Source organism: Coregonus lavaretus, assembly GCF_964263955.1.
Source record: "Coregonus lavaretus genome assembly, chromosome: 33".
Classification (NCBI taxonomy): domain Eukaryota; kingdom Metazoa; phylum Chordata; class Actinopteri; order Salmoniformes; family Salmonidae; genus Coregonus; species Coregonus lavaretus.
The window spans coordinates 20,369,630-20,386,824 of NC_140020.1; the positions used below are offsets into that span (position 1 = coordinate 20,369,630).

The 17,195-nt window shown below is 44.2% G+C and overlaps 1 protein-coding gene across 1 annotated transcript; it reads right to left on the minus strand.

Annotated features, from left to right (window-relative positions):
* Positions 1-1,943: 1,943 nt before the first annotated feature.
* LOC311108036 (fasciculation and elongation protein zeta-2-like) lies at positions 1,944-16,703 on the minus strand. The gene is made up of 8 exons (XM_084150675.1): positions 16,318-16,703; positions 13,212-13,320; positions 11,697-11,813; positions 11,450-11,591; positions 10,800-11,065; positions 5,992-6,067; positions 5,794-5,859; positions 1,944-4,729 (listed from the first exon to the last, which is right to left on the minus strand). Exons 1-8 carry the CDS (start codon positions 16,620-16,622, stop codon positions 4,713-4,715), a joined length of 1,098 nt encoding a protein of 365 aa, XP_084006801.1. The 5' UTR covers positions 16,623-16,703; the 3' UTR covers positions 1,944-4,712.
* Between the last annotated feature and the right edge of the window lie 492 nt (positions 16,704-17,195).

The window sequence follows — 17,195 nt, forward strand, 5'->3', positions numbered from 1 at the left end:
ACAGCAAGTTGGATATTATTCCCAATTAAACAGGCCAACTGTTGTACACTTGTGTTACCTCCCTTCCTCTTCCCTGCCCCTCTCCCCCTCTAGATCAGGTGGAGCCCACTCCTCCCGGTGGGGAGCGGGCGGAGGGGGGTAAGGGGAACGGGTCTCTTTTCTACAGCGAGCTGTGGTTCATCGTGCTGATGACAGGGGTAGCCCTGGTGCTTCTAGCTATCGTTCTGGGGATCATCCTGCACAAGGCCCTGAAAAGACCCCCCTTTACTCGAGAGCGCCCCCCTCTGGTGGCCTTGCCCATGCAGAAGAGGAGCCCCATGGCCGTGTATCCCCCCAGTGACTCCTACCTGGTGAGACGGCCCAACTGGGTATGTGGGAACATTCTATGAAAGGGATGGTCATTCAACTTAAATTATGCATTCACTTTCATAGCATGTAGAAATGCACTTTATTCAGACGAGTTTTCATACAACATGGTGGAATATTTCATCTCAGATGGGTTTATTCTGACTCACAGTGGAAAACATGAGATATATGTCAAATGTCTCCCTCTGTAACACATTCTCTCTGCTCTCTCAGTTTGACACGGTGCCCAACACAACAAGCTCCTCCAACAGTGTCACACTCAAAGGGTTCACCATGCACCTGGAGGTTAGAGACCGGGCAGACACTCCCCGCGTCCTCGCTCCTCCTTCTCAAAACCCATTGGATGAGAAAGCCAGAGGTTCCTCTCCTCTGATCTTCTCCTCCAATGGGTTTTGAGGAGAGGACACGAGGAGTGTGCAATTGAAATTCTCCCACTGACACATACACATACATTTTGGACAACGGTAACTTGCCCCCTTGTCTCCTATCTGTGCCCCAAGGGTGTGGAGGACAGTAAGTTTTGGGCAGGTGGCGACGCTCCTCCGGAGGGCGAGCTGGGAATCCTTAATGTGTCCAGCCTCCACGTCTCCGCTATTCATGGCTCTGCTCACTCCCAGAATTCCCTGCGGCGCAGCGTGAGCCAGATAATGGACAGGAAGTCGCTGACGGGGGAGGAGGAAGTGTGGGACTCTCACATTCAAGGCCACGACAGCGGGATGGTGAGACACACTGAAATCTAGGGCCTGCTTAGAGGACGTTTTTCTTCCATGTTTATTTATTATTAACTCCTCCTTTCTCTCCCTCCCTTCATCATCCACCAGTTTATGGAGGACGAGGAGTTTGTCGACACTATTAAAGGCTTCAGCACGGTGCGGAAGGAACACACCATGTTTACCGACACTAACCTGTGACCTGCTGTGACCTTTGAACTCCACCCCTCACCTTGTCAGGTCAGACAGGTCGACTGGAGGGGCAGGCCCTCACGAAGGGAGGTCGGAGGGGTACACAAATCAAGCCATAGACATTCACTAATAACATTACCTAATAACTTATCCTATTTGACTATGACGGCAACCGACCTACCAAACAACACGCACGGGTTAAATAAAAACGAATAATAATATGTGCAAATATGACTAACTGAACAATATCTGAGAAAAGGACTTGCTTCCATGAAAGAGAAGACTCCCGAGGAGGTAGAGGAACTGAGAGAGATTTCACTGATTTTTCAGTTTCACTGAGAATAACATTTCCCTGTTTCAATGAGCAGTATCAAGGCATCCATTTTAATTCAAATTCGTTTTTGGTTTTCTTATAGCTACACTGACCTAACATACAAAGAGAAGAGAAGTGTTTTTCATTTTATATAAACATATTTGTATATTGACTTGCTGTTGCTCTGAATGTAAGAATGCCTTTTGATAAGTCGCTGCACAATTTCTGTGTACAGATTGTATCTAATAAAAGTGTGGACCAATTTATTTTGATAGTAACTTAAATGAGTGTAAAAGGGTGATTTAATAACAATTATTGATCATCATGGATACACCCTACAAACCAATAGCATGACAGCAAAGTAGTCAACGTATCATTATTTTATTTTAAAATGAGCACCAAATGCAATTCTGGCACAAAAAGTTTTAACCACTTGTCAATAATATGGTTACAAAACAAACATTTACTGAATAAATTAATGTACTGTAGTACCACATGACAACAAGACAAGTAAACATAAAGACCCCAAATGGGGGAAGAAGTATATTGCATTAAAAATAAATGAGTAGATTCTATATACAAAATTTCAGGCATTTACAAAGGCAGCCTTTGTTGTTGCTTATGTTTATATAAATATAATTCTCTCAATAAAGTGTGGATATATGCTGATATGTTTGCTAAAATAGAGGGACCAGGCGACAAGAGAGGGACGGGGCTCCAAGACAACCCAAATTATACTTCTCAATTCAACTCCAGTTTCATGGAGTCCAAACCCCACCCAAGCTAGTTTACATTTCAGTTCGGCTTAACTTTCTTATTGCAATGTGGTTCAATGCTAAGGATTCCTTCAGTGTGACATTATTGCTCACCATTCATTTGATTTACTTGAAGTAAAAGTCGATAAAGTGCATGCAGAACATGCTAGGGGTTATGAATGCTTTTGAAGCTTGCTACAATTGAAAGATAGTTACAAGTGATTCTGTACAGTACGTAGAGGTCTACTGGCTTTGCTGGCTTCCCTTACTAAAGAAATCTACCTTCTGAGACCCTCAACTAAAACCCATTACCTCTTCACAACACTTTGATCCAGGGAAAAGAGAGCTTCCATTAGACGCCATGATTCCGACTCACTACCCCTGACCTCTAATAGTGAGGACAGAACTGGCACTACCATCGACTTCCAGCGGCCGGCCGGGTACCTGGGATGTCTAGTTGCTGTCTATAGGTGTCTGGCTGCTACTAAATACTTTGTCCAGCAGTTACTCCAACAGTTAAGCAACAGTAGTTTTACTATTGAGCTACTACAAGCTGATGCAACAACAACCACTTAGCTAGGTCTTCAGGTTCTAGCCTATACTTGTCTGTAGCCTTATGACTTATGTTACTATACTACTACTCAGGCCTAGGACTGACGAACCCTACTACATGGCTACTCAAGCTGTAGGATGCGGGGCTTGCTAATGTTACAACATTATCCCCAAGCATGGAGTAACAACATCGGCGCTCTTCATCCTAACACGATCCATAATGCTCTACTACTGTGGAGGCGGTTGTGGAACCACTGCGCCGGGTATAGAGTAGTGATAGACTGGACCTGATCGGTTTGTGTGCGATTGCAATTATTGTGCACGGAGCTTAGTTACTGCTGACGATTTGACAGGATTGTGGCGTACCAAGTATAGCGTTGATATGATAGATAGTGCTGAAGGTTAGTGGTTGTGGATGAAGACAAGAGGTTTTAGAAATGTTTGCGTTTGAAGGATCTCTCCTGCCTTTGTACAGAAACCTCCCTTCATCCGTTACATTGTCTCCATAAGTACATAAAACTATTGTGAACTACTACTGTTGCTACATCTACTGGACAAGAACAGATCACCAACTGATTATGTCATCACTTGATCGCCAACCTTAACACAACATCAAAGAGTTATTGGTTCTAAAAACAACATGGTAGGATCAACTCACAGCAATTTAACCATTATTTGACATCCTAATATTGATGCTGTATCCATTAAAATACTCAAATAACCCTGAACTTACTGTACATACTAAGAGGTGAGGAATGAGGCAGGCAAGTATACAGGGTGATGTCATAATGTAACATGTCACTAGGAGGGGTCAGAGGTTGACAGCTAGTGTTTACATAACAATGGTGATGTCATAATAAGTGGCCACACTCTACTGGCAGCAAAAAGTCCCTAATTTCTCTTAAACTACAGAAAAATAAAAAGCTGTACAAGTTTGTTCTTTCGGTTACCTTCTTACTAACTTCTGTCATAATTTTTTCCCTTTTTCGAGAAGTTATCACTTAAAAAAACATTTTCTATTTGTGCAATTTCATATTGTAATATACAAAATAATGCTTTATAACATTTCACTGGTGCAGCTCCCTAATCCTATGTAGCAGCATGCAAAGACAAACTGACAGGGTTTGTGAAATGTAAAATCCAAGAGATGGAAATAAAACAAGGCTTCTGAACCCTACCAATACCATGGTCTGTCAATTATGAATTACTCTGACCCATATGAGCGCTCTGATAAAGTGGAGAGCTCCCATTGGACTCCATGACTGATCCCGCCCATAGAGGTTCAAGAAGCCTTATTTCCCCATCCCTCCTATATACCCCAGTAAGAGGGCATTGGCCAGTCTAACTGAGAGGAAAGCTGCATTCCAATTGTCAAGTGACTTCTCCTCACCCTATTCTTAACTGATGTGAAAAGACAGGCCGGTGAATTTAGAGACAGGAATTTGTTTTCCCTCTCAAGTTATTTTACATTAGTGCAAACGGAAGATGGAGATAAGTACAGAAAGCCACTTTAGACAATTGAGAGTAATACTGGCAACAGGCTAACAGAGTCACTAACATGCAGAGAAGGTGAGATTATAGCATTAGAACATTAAAACACACTTAAAATTACACGTAAAAGGTAAGGTAAAACATCAGGCATTAAAATGTGAATCTCATAAGTCGAGGGAAAATATGTTGTGGGGGGAAAAAAACACTCCAACAGGAAGAGTCCACCTTATTGTAGGGGTGGGGGGGCTCTCCTTCCATTGGTATGTTCCAGAACTCTGCAGCTCCTGAGTGTTCTGTCAGAACATTCTAGAACAGGGGGCTCCTCCACTAGGTCTATGTGGGACACAGCACTGCAGGGACAAGAACACAGAAAACAGCTGTCAACTAATAATGATCCACCAAATGAAAATATGTGCGTAAAAGAGGATTCATCGCACAGGGAGGAGAGCAACTAAGAAGGGTAGAGAGGAGAGGTGTGCGAAAGAGAAAGAAGAGGGTGATTCGCTTAGGTGGACAGGACAGCACTCACGTGAACAGCTCTATAGTGCTAGAAGCTTGGCGGGAAGTGGGAGTGGGAGTGAGCAAGAGTGTGTGCGAGTCTAGGAGGAAGCACGGCACAGTATGGGTGCACTATAGCACAAACCCAGTGAAGGGTGATGTCTGGAAGGAGGTGTGTGTGAGAGGGCTCTTGACACATTGCGTGTCTTGTGTATGAGTGTTCGTGTGTGTGTGTGTGTGTGTGTGTGATTCTTGTGTGTATGTGATTTTGTGTGTGCGATTGTGTGTGATTGTATGAGTCTGATTGTGTGTGTGATTGTGCGAGTCTGTGTGTGTGTGATTGTGTGAGTCAGTGATTGTGTGAGTCTGTGATTGTGTGCCTCACAAACCTCCACGTCCACCTCTCTCATACCAGAGCTAGCGAGAGAGCAGCGCAGCAGAGACGAGAGACAAGGAGGGTAAAGGTCAAGATGGAAGGCTCAGAACAACCCTGCAAGCCTAGTATGACACACTTCAGGGAACAAAGAACACATTGGAAGTAGACCCTCCTCTGTAGCTCAATTGGTAGAGCATGGCGCTTGTAACGCCAGGGTAGTGGGTTCGATCCCCGGGACCACCCATACGTAAAAATGTATGCACACATGATTGTAAGTCGCTTTGGATAAAAGCGTCTGCTAAATGGCATATTATTATTATTACTACAACATGTGTCCTGTCCTAACCCTCGGGTCCTGCAGTATCTTTCTCGGGCACTAGGTGGTAGTGAGACGGTCAATCTGGACAAAAGTTCCATTTGAATGGGAGTAATATTTCCTCAAAGGAATTGAATACCTTTGAGAATGTACTTCGCCATGTGTGGTAACATTTGGTATTTTGAATGGGAGTAAGAGCATTGTAACTGGTAGAGAAGGAGTACCTTTGAGGATGTAGTCTGTTAGGAGGCTGGGCACCTTCTCACTGTCCTCCCTCATGGCATGCAAAACTGCAGGGAAGAGAGTAAAAGTGATTTGGGAGTGAATATTACTGTTATAACACGACTATTCTGGCATTACAGTTCAACTTTCATGGTGAATTGCTAGTTGACAGGCAAGTGTGGTTTGCGAGCAGTACTCACTCTTGGTGAGGATCTGAAGGTCTTCCACAGAGGGGGAGCCAGCCTTCTTCTCATAGGGGATAACTGTGGTCAGATACTGAGAGAGAGAGAGAGAGAAACACGTCACAACCACAGAACGAGAGGAAAGAGGGGGGAGTACAAGACACAGGAGAGAGGGAAGGCAGATGATAGAGGGGGGGAGTACAAGACACAGGAGAGAGGGAAGGCAGATGATAGAGGGGGGGAGTACAAGACACAGGAGAGAGGGAAGGCAGATGATTGGGGGGGGGGGGGGAGAGTACAAGACACAGGAGAGAGAGAAGGCAGATGATTGGGGGGGGGGGGGGGGAGTACAAGACACAGGAGAGAGGGAAGGCAGATGATAGGGGGGGGGAGTACAAGACACAGGAGAGAGGGAAGGCAGATGATAGGGGGGGGGGGGGGGAGAGTACAAGACACAGGAGAGAGAGAAGGCAGATGATTGGGGGGGGGGGGGGGGGGGAGTACAAGACACAGGAGAGAGGGAAGGCAGATGATAGAGGGGGGATGAAAAAGGAGACAAAAAGAAAGGTAACACAAAGAAAAGGAAAAACTGCACCATGATACAAGAGAAACTCATTGAGAATTATGGGAATAATAAAAAGTACACTCAGTGGCCAGTTTATTAGGTACACCAACTCGTTCACGAAAACGGTTCACTCCTACAGACAGTGAGTCACGTTGCCGTGGCTTGTTATATAAAGCAGGCAGACAGGCATCCAGTTACTGTTCGATTTAACGTTAGAATGGGCAAAACCAGTGACCTAAGCAACTGAGCGTGGTAAGATCGTTGGTGCCAGGCGCGCTGGTTCCAGTACTTCAGAAATGGCCGGCCTCCTGGGCTTTTCACGCACAACAGTGTCTAAGGTTTACCGAGAATGGTGCGACAAACAAAAAACATCCAGTCAGCGGCAGTCCTGTTGGTGAAAACAGCTCGTTGATGAGAGGTCGAAGGAGAATGGCAAGAATCGTGCAAGCTAACAGGCAGGCCACAAACCGGCAAATAACGGCGCAGTATAACAGTGTTGTGCAGAACGCCATTCTCGGAACAAACAACTAGTCGGTCCTTGTCTTGGATGGTTTATTGTCGCAGACGACCAAACCGGGTTCCACTCATATCAGCTAAAAACAAGAAGAAGCGGCCCGAGTGGGCATACGATCACAAACATTGGACAATTGAGGAGTGGAAACACGTCACCCGGTCCGACAAATCCCAGTTCTTGTTGCGTCATGCTGATGGAAGAGTCAGGATTTGACGTAAGCAGCAGGAGTTAATGGACACATCCTGCTTGGTGTCAATGGTACAGGCTGGTGGCAGTGGTGTAATGGTGTGGGGAATGTTTTCCTGGCACACGTTAGGTCCCTTGATCGCAATTGAGCAACGTTTGAACGCCACACCTTGTAGAATTCAGGCTGTTTTGGAGGCAAAGGAGGGTCCGACCCGGTACCTAATAAACTGGCCGTGAGTGTATATTTCAATACTACAAACCACTCATTGGTCAACTGAGCCAATAATGACAGAGTAAGTTGTGACTGGTTGGTGCGTGGTTATAGGTGAATGAGTGAGTTAAGGCCATTGGTTAATTTTAGTTTAATGGGAGACAGTTGGGCATTATGCTGCGTTCATGTGCTATCAGAAGCTCCTAGTTCCCAGTGGGAAATTTCACTTGAATGACCCTCTGTCGGAATTACAAGTGGGAAACAGAGAAAGTGTTGTTACCCGAGTAGCGACGTTTCACCACTGACCGTTTCAACCAAAAGATGTCAACAAATCAGTTGACAATTACAACCTTATCAATATGGAGAATGTAGCTAGTTTGACCATATGTCAATGTTAAGCAAGCTAACTAACTTTATTATTAGCAATGTACAATCTTATTGGTTAAAGAATTGTTTCGACTTCAAAAGGCACGTGAACGAATTAATGTCGGACTTACAACTTCACAATTTCCCATGAGCACATGAAGCCACCCATAGTAACAGGAGGACGCTTGTTTGCAGGAAATAAGGAGAGCACACTATTGGATGATTCAGCTTCAAGTTCCTGCCAATCTCAAGACACAATGCTCAGTTCAACAAACAGGACCACCCATACGTAAACATTTATGCACGCATGACTAAGTCGCTTTGGATAAAAGCGTCTACTAAATGGGATATTATTACTATATATGATTTATTATTATATTAGAATATACTACAGGAAAAATCTAAAAGGGGAACAACAAAAAAACAAGACAGAAAAAGAAGGATATGAAAGCAGAAGCAGAGCTGCTTCATTTGTATTTGATGGACACAGAATGAGCCAGAGGATAAGACAGCAGAGGGCTTAAGAATGAGTAAATAAAACGGATAGAAAACCTGAAAAAGAAAGACGTGAAAATAAAGATGACAGGTGGAGAACACAGCAGCGGCAATAGCTGTAGAGAAAAGAACTATCAACATTTTTTAGAAGGAATACTGAAAAAAAGAGGGGTAGCTAGAGAGAGGGGCACCTGTTTGTCCCCTCCTGTGCTGCCGAAAGTTTGACGGAGACCGTTCTGAATGACAGTGGAGAGTCCCTCCATAGTGAAGAGCTAGAAGAACAGAGAGGAAGGAGGGAGAGAGAGATAAAACTACCAAAGAATGAGAAACCCTCCAAAAAGACATGAGCACTCCAGAGAGCAGGAGAGGGGTATAGAGCTGGATTCAACCCGCCATCGTCTTAGGTTCCGTAAAGGACAGATTATCCACACGGAAGTCCAACAGTTCAGATTGGACAAAAACAATGGCAGGGTGAATTCAGACCGCCAGGGTGCTTTATTTGACAGTCCTGTTTTCAGATGGTATTTACTAAGACGTCAAAATTTCACCATGTAAAATAGTAACTAGCCGGAAAATAGTGGACTGTAGAATAAAGCGTAAGGGGAGAGAAAGACCCAACAGGGTCTGCAGGGTGAGTGTGGCAGGAGTTAGTACAGCACTGCAGAGTCTGTTTTGTTGCTCTTCCATGCATGTGCCTGTCCCCTCAGTTTCCAGTGCATGCATCTTCCCTTGTGGTGCGTGTATGTATGAATGAGGGAGTGTCCACAATACACATATCTATACGCGTATGTACAGTGAGGGAAAAATGTATTTGATCCCCTGCTGATTTTGTACGTTTGCGCACTGACAAAGAAATGATCAGTCTATAATTTTAACGGTAGGTTTATTTGAACAGTGAGAGACAGAATAACAACAAAAAAATCCAGAAAAACGCATGTCAAAAATGTTATAAATTGATTTGCATTTTAATGAGGGAAATATGTATTTGACCCCCTCTCAATCAGAAAGATTTCTGGCTCCCAGGTGTCTTTTATACAGGTAATGAGCTGAGATTAGGAGCACAATCTTAAAGGGAGTGCTCCTAATCTCAGTTTGTTACCTGTATAAAAGACACCTGTCCACAGAAGCAATCAATCAATCAGATTCCAAACTCTCCACCATGGCCAAGACCAAAGAGCTCTCCAAGGATGTCAGGGACAAGATTGTAGACCTACACAAGGCTGGAATGGGCAGCAAGACCATCGCCAAGCAGCTTGGTGAGAAGGTGACAACAGTTGGTGCGATTATTCGCAAATGGAAGAAACACAAAAGAACTGTCAATCTCCCTCGGCCTGGGGCTCCATGCAAGATCTCACCTCGTGGAGTTGCAATGATCATGAGAACGGTGAGGAATCAGTCCAGAACTACACGGGAGGATCTTGTCAATGATCTCAAGGCAGCTGGGACCATAGTCACCATGAAAACAATTGGTAACACACTACGCCGTGAAGGACTGAAATCCTGCAGCACCCGCAAGGTCCCCCTGCTCAAGAAAGCACATATACATGCCCGTCTGAAGTTTGCCAATGAACATCTGAATGATTCAGAAGAGAACTGGGTGATCAGAAGTGTTGTGGTCAGATGAGAACAAAATGGAGCTCTTTAGTATCAACTCAACTCGCCGTGTTTGGAGGAAGAGGAATGCTGCCTATGACCCCAAGAACACCATCCCCACCGTCAAACATGGAGGTGGAAACATTATGCTTTGGGGGTGTTTTTCTGCTAAGGGGATAGGACAACTTCACCGCATCAAAGGGACGATGGACGGGGCCATGTACCGTCAAATCTTGGGTGAGAACCTCCTTCCCTCAGCCAGGGCATTGAAAATGGGTCGTGGATGGGTATTCCAGCATGACAATGACCAAAAACACAAGGCCAAGGCAACAAAGGAGTGGCTCAAGAAGAAGCACATTAAGGTCCTGGAGTGGCCTAGCCAGTCTCCAGACCTTAATCTCATAGAAAATCTGTGGAGGGAGCTGAAGGTTCGAGTTGCCAAACGTCACCCTCGAAACCTTAATGACTTGGAGAAGATCTGCTAAGAGGAGTGGGACAAAATCCCACCTGAGATGTGTGCAAACCTGGTGGCCAGCTACAAGAAACGTCTGACCTCTGTGATTGCCAACATGGGTTTTGCCACCAAGTACTAAGTCATGTTTTGCAGAGGGGTCAAATACTTATTTCCCTCATTAAAATGCTAATCGACTTATGACATTTTTGACATGCGTTTTTCTGAATTTTGTTGTTGTTATTCTGTCTCTCACTGTTCAAATAAACCTACCATTAAAATGATAGAGTGATCATTTCTTTGTCAGTGGGCAACCGTACAAAATCAGCAGGGGATCAAATAATTTTTTCCCCTCACTGTATACAGCACAATGTGCATTATATGGATTTCAATGTATACAATACTATGTATGAATCTGTGTCTATCACCCCCCTCTCTCTCTCACCGTCCCAGGGACGTGTGTCCTGTCTGCCCTCGGATTGCTGCCTGTGGGCCTGATCTTCTTCTTCTTGCGGAGCAGCTCGCGGTGCTCCTTCTGCCGGTTCTGCACGTCGATGAGCAGCGAGATGAAGCTGTTCTTCACCTCCTTCTCAAAGTCCAGCTCGTCCCTCAGGGCCAGGGCCTGTATCAGCTCCTCACTGTAGCGCCTGATGGCTGTCTCCACCTCCTCCAAGGCCTCGCTCAGCTCGGAGACTGACAGACGATGCAGGCCTGGGGGTTAGAGGTTAGAACAACTTAAACACATACTTAAATAGGCCTTGACATATCACATTTTCACATTGGGGGTATCACATACTAACATACACTTACGAGGTCAGTCACAAATGTTTGCATTAAGGCTTGATTTGATGTGCATTTACAAGTTACATAACAAACATGCAGTAATTGCTGTCCAGTTGTATTTAATGTCTCTTACGCAACAATGAGCCTGTATCTGCAGTCCAGTTGTATCTAATGTATATTACGTAACAATGCTACTGTGAGCCTGTATCTGCTGTCCAGTTGTATATATGTCCAGAGTTGTGTAATGGAGCTGCACAGAGCTGTTTACACTTGAGTTGTTAGGGATTTAGATGAGAGTTAGGAGTAACTCACGGTCCTCATAGCTGGTGTTGGAGCTGGAGCGTTTGAGGTTGCTGAGGTCTTGGGAGAGCATGGACAGGTCTGACTGGGACGGGCTCTCATCATCCTCTGGGTCTGGAGACTCTTCCATCAGCTCCTCAATCTCCTCGATCACCTGCAACACACACAGGGTTGTGTGTTACTATGAGTGTGGCTTTGTAAGTAGGAGTGTGTGTGGTGTATTTGAGACGTGACAGAAAGAGCAAGCGTGTGTGTGTACCTGCTCGACGGTGAAGAGCGGTTCGTCGTTGATGCAGGACACGATGATGGAGTGCATGTCCATCTGTTCCCTCAGCTCCTCATCATCAGATAGGTCCAGAGGCATGTTGTCCAGCTTCTGTCCATCAGAGAGAGAGAGGGAGGGAGAGAGCAGAGGGACAGAGAGATGGGGAGAGAGAGAGCAAAAAGGGGGATGCGAGTCAGCTTGGTTCTAGGAGGCTGAGCGGGGGAAAGTGTACAGAGAGTAGGGAGGTGCTAGGGCGATATATCAAATTCATTCTAGCGCGATATTCCAAATGCCTATATTTTTCATTTTTAAGAGCGTTTATGTCCTTTTGTTTTCATGTTGTCTTTTTGGTCTCGTCTCCTTCGCTCCTTCTGTACTGTGTGCACCTTCCCATTTACACACACACACTCCAAGCCCCTCCCCCTACCACTCACAACAACAAAGATGATAGATCACTTGTTCCTCTCTGACAAGCGGGTTCAACTCGCTATTTGCATTCAAGGCATGGTCCAACAGAATCGGTCATATGGACACCAAAACACATTGAGACATTATTTTACTGTAATAGAGAAGTTACCCTTTCTAACAATACCCTTTTTATGTCTTAACTCCTCAAAAAACACAGAGCAGACACTACTAAAACAGGAATATCAATGAACATTGATTCTGGAAAATGTATGCTCAGTTTGTCGTGCGTGGCATTGCGTTACCACGTACCACTAGCAGTATTGTAGCCAAAGACTGATATACTAGCTGTCTATTCTGTGGTTTATAAATCTGCAATAAGCATAAAACACAATTATATAAGGAATTGTCAACTCGTTCTCACTCTTAGAAATAAGGTAGGCCACTTGATTTCAACATCTGAACAAAATGGACAGGCTAGCATGCTGTTCAAACAGTTGGAGATGGACAGAAGGGTGTGTTCATAACAATTCTACCTTGTTCGCTAGCAAACAGATCCAAGTTGGCTACATTTTAAATATAAAACGTAGCTGGCTAGTCACTAGCACGTGGGCTTGTGCTTGAGATATTGTTTATGAGACCTGTATTAATTTTCTATAATGCCTGCTACAAGATGTTAGCCATTTTTAGTGAATGTGCATTATGCATGGTTCTGGTTAAAATTTTTACAAAAAGGACATTTTCATAGACAGACTTGAATGCCAGATCATTGATTATAGCAAAAAAAGCAGGGTTAAACTATTTTGATTTTCTTTTTCTTTTTATATGTTAGTGGGTCCTATAGTTGTGGAAGGCTTATATTAAGCTTAGGTATAATTTCACAAGCCTTGAATTCATTACATTATTGCTGACTGTTGAAATGCAGTGTATTTCACCTTTATTGTACAACAAAGCTTAGAGAAAACATTTCAAAAATCGAGATGTATATCGTTTGAAAAAATATTGGGGAAAAAAAAAATCGACATATGATTTTTAGGCCATATCGCCCTAGGAGGTGCAGACCGTGTGTGTGTGTGTGTGTGTGTGTGTGTGTGTGTGTCTTACCCCCTGCTCACGGAGGTTGAGTGTGGGGAGATGCAGGGAGCGAATGTGAGATGTCTTCCAGTCCACTGGCATCACGTTGCCATAGTTATCGGTCAGAGCATTCCACACCCTGAGGGGGAGAGAGAGAGAGGGAAAGAAGGGTGAAAGAGGAAGATGGTGAGGGGAATGAAGAGAAAGAGAGGGTGATGAGAGAAGAATAAGTGGGGGAGAATTAAAGGAGAACAATGGAGGTAGAAAGAAAGGAAGAAAGACAGAACATTTTAATTCACAGCACAAAAAAACCTTCCCCCACTGACACTTCATCAGTTGGCAGTTGTTTATCATCAACTTTTCTCACCAGCCACCCACACACCACTTCTGTCTCTGACACAGCTCGTCTCTCTCTGCCCGCTGCTAACAGCACAGGAATCTAGCATTTCTCAACAGCCTAATGATTTTAATGCCAAATATATTGTCCAAGTCCTTTCTTAAAAAGGGCTTTGCGCTACAGGAAAATACATTTTCATGGACCTTTCTTCCATTTTGTACATAGATACTGCTACTCAATTGGAGTGAGCGTGTGTAAGATACATGTGAGGATAAGAATGTGTTGTGCGTAAGATACATGCGAGTTTGAGTGTGTGTGCGTCTGTCTAACCCTGACTGCTGCGAGCAATGAGAGGATGGGCATTGTGAACCCATGTGTCAGAAAGGCTTTGCATCAGAGAGATTGCTACCCACACACTCCAATGAAGACATGTGTTATTCACATAACCCCAGTCTCTCCCTCACTCTTGCTCTCTCACTAACACAGCATTATGGTGGGCTTGGAAAGAAATAAAGGAAAATACATTTTATTAAAGGATATGTATGTATGCATATGTATGCATGTGTATATGTATACATATATATTTGCGAGAGAAAAAACACACAGGGGATTGGAAGTGATGCAGACAATTACATTGATGGAAGTTTCAATCTATCTGCAATATTAAAGCTGATCTACCCACTAAAAAATATACAACAACAAAAAACTGCATTATTACCATTAACAACACACACCGTTTTGGGATAGGTTCCCTAAAATTGGGCAATGCCGGCAGGAACCGCTTTGGCCCTGTGGCTGTGTCACCCTTTGATCATGGCATTGCTATTCTCAGGCCGTCAACAATGCACACACACGCCCTGCATAAACAAGCCTCTCTGTGGCCAGTGGCTCTATGTAGCTTCATGAGTAGTTCTCCTTCTGTCCTCCTACACCAAGGAAAGTTGATCCTGAAACTTTTCCCAAAAGCACATTCGGGAATATAAACACACACTCCTTCCGGTCTTCATGTCATCCTCGCTGTGAGTCTCTGCTTGGAGCTAGGTCATTAGCCAGCTACAGAGCTTGTTAGGAGGCAAGGCATGTCCTCCAAAAGGGCAGTCACTCATGAAAGGACTCCCCTGCCCTCAGTGCACTGCTCTTTCAGCCCAGCTCAGGCTTCTGTCCAAACTCCCCCCTCCACCTCCATCCTCTGTTTCCCTCACACACACACACTTCACCCTGGTCCTAATATTGGCACTGCAAAACTAGGTCTGTGTGTGCTGTATATACATGTTCTCTCTCTGTGTGTATGTGTGCGTGAATTCCTTTCTCTCTTTCCCTGGAAATTGATATTATGACCAATTGTCACACCTGTATCTGTATTGAGTGTGACAGACCAGGAGGCCATTTTAGGGAGAAGACACTGACTATACTGTAGTCGGAACATGATGATGAGTAATACATAGACCAACATCACAGGCTAACAGATCCTCTGCCATCTCCACGAGTCTTTATTATAGTGATACCCTAGCTACCTTTGTTACAGCATGTGTTACTTAAGCAATAAGGCATGAGGAGGTATGGTATATGGTCAATATACCACGGCTAAGGGCTGTTCTTACGCAGGACGCATCCCGGAGTGCCTGGATACAGCCCTTAGCCGTGGTATATTGGACATATACCACAAACCCGAGGAGGTGCCTTATTGCTATTATTAACTGGTTACCAATGTAATTAGAACAGTAAAAAGTAATTGTCATACCCATGATATACGGTCTGATATGCCACGTCTTTCAGCCAATCAGCATTCAGGGCTCGAACCACCTGGTTTATAATATTATTTTTAAAAACATTCTAAGATAACATGGATTGTTTAGTTTAGGCCTAAGTATGGGCCTCATCTTATTGTAAAAGGGTACAGTGTTTCCCCCAAGATTCTTTGGACCTGACTCAAGAGCAACTGAAACAACATATAGGGCTGCCAATATCAACTGACACGATCTTGGTGTGTGCATACGACTATGTGTTAATGTGTAGGTTGTGTGTGCGTGTGTATAGAGCAAGTTGAGGGGGTGAAGAGGAGGGTTGAGTTCAGATGTCCTCTACACTACAGATCACTGGTTTTATAAACGCTGTCCATCACACAATCTGAGCTGAAGCGTGCCCTTTCAATAACAATTACAAAGATTTACCTCTGTGTATGTGTTTTAATTTGTTTAAAATGTCACAGTGAATCAATGAAGATGTGGTTCATCGGCAGTGCGTCAATAGAGAACAGCCCGGACTCCTTTCTGTCCTGAGTTTAGACAGACTCGGATGACTCGAAAGTCAGTATTCAGTACAATAATTAGCTACAGTTCCAGAATTGGGTAAATGAATTGCAGTGTACATAGCTAATGCACGAGACACAGGTAGTCTAGTATTTTGAAGTCACTTATGAAAGGAGGGACTGAAGGAAATCATGCAATGCAAATATCAAGTTGTTTACAAACTAAAGTTGGGTAACTAGCTAGCTATATTGAAAACAAAGGTCAGTTAACGTTAATGTGTTGTAGCTAACTGCTAGCAACAATATACAAATGTAACCTCTTGAAGGCTTGTCCTGAAGTCCTGATTTTCTTAGTTACATTTACGTGTCACATGCATTCAACACAACCTTGGCTCGCTATCTAGCTAACAACCATGTTGTTTAAATGGCTCGCTAGCAGCAGACTAACGTTAGCAATGGTAGGCTAACTACTAACTAGTTTGGCAAAAACTGATTTCAGATGCTAGGTTAACAATGCTAAAGTAATAAAGTAGCACAAAATTAACACTCACTCGTCGTCCTTGAGGAAATTATCTTCTGTGATAGGTTTAATGGGGGCTATGTTTTCAGTTTTAGTGTTGTAATTTCGGAAGCAAACTGTCAGTTTCTCATCGAAGTCGTGGACAAGGTCCTCCATTGACTTGAAGCTGCATATCTCCCCCGAGAAGCTGTTGTCGAGGTCCGAGAAATCCTCCACCAACCCCGTGTCAGCTACGTTCGAGTTCAGATGGTCCAGTCGGTTCGGCGACCCGGAGGCCGCCTTGAATTCGTTGAAATCCTGCCAGTCTTCATCGAAGTGGGCTAACGGCGCCGCCATGATTCGGTTCGGCTGCCCTGACCCTGGATGGTGCTCAATCCTCGTTGATATCGGATGCGCGGATGATAAACATGGAGAAGAAGCTAGAGGTATCTGCCTCTGCTGACGTCACGCGTGGTGGGCATCCCTCCTCTTACATTTTTACATTTTGGTAATTTAGCAGACGCTCTTATCCAGAGCGACTTACAGGAGCAATTAGGGTTAAGTGCCTTGCTCAAGGGCACATCGACAGATTTTTCACCTAGTCGGCTCGGGGATTAGAACCAGCGACCTTTCGGTTACTTGCACAACGCTCTTAACCACTAAGCTACCTGCCGCCTCTTCGATGGAAGAGCAAAACAAACATGGCTTTTGAAGGTGTTTTTGGGGGTTATCGTTTCAATATTTTATCATAGTATTAGAACGTTTTAAACTATGTAATTTTACTCTTTTATCTTCACGTATGTAACTGTGGTCAGTAGCTTGCCTTACAGGATTCTAAGTTAAAATGCACATTTGGCATATTTCCCCTATTGTTGCAAACTGGAGGTTAAAGGTAAAACAAATGAATAACCGCTGAATATTGTCTTGATT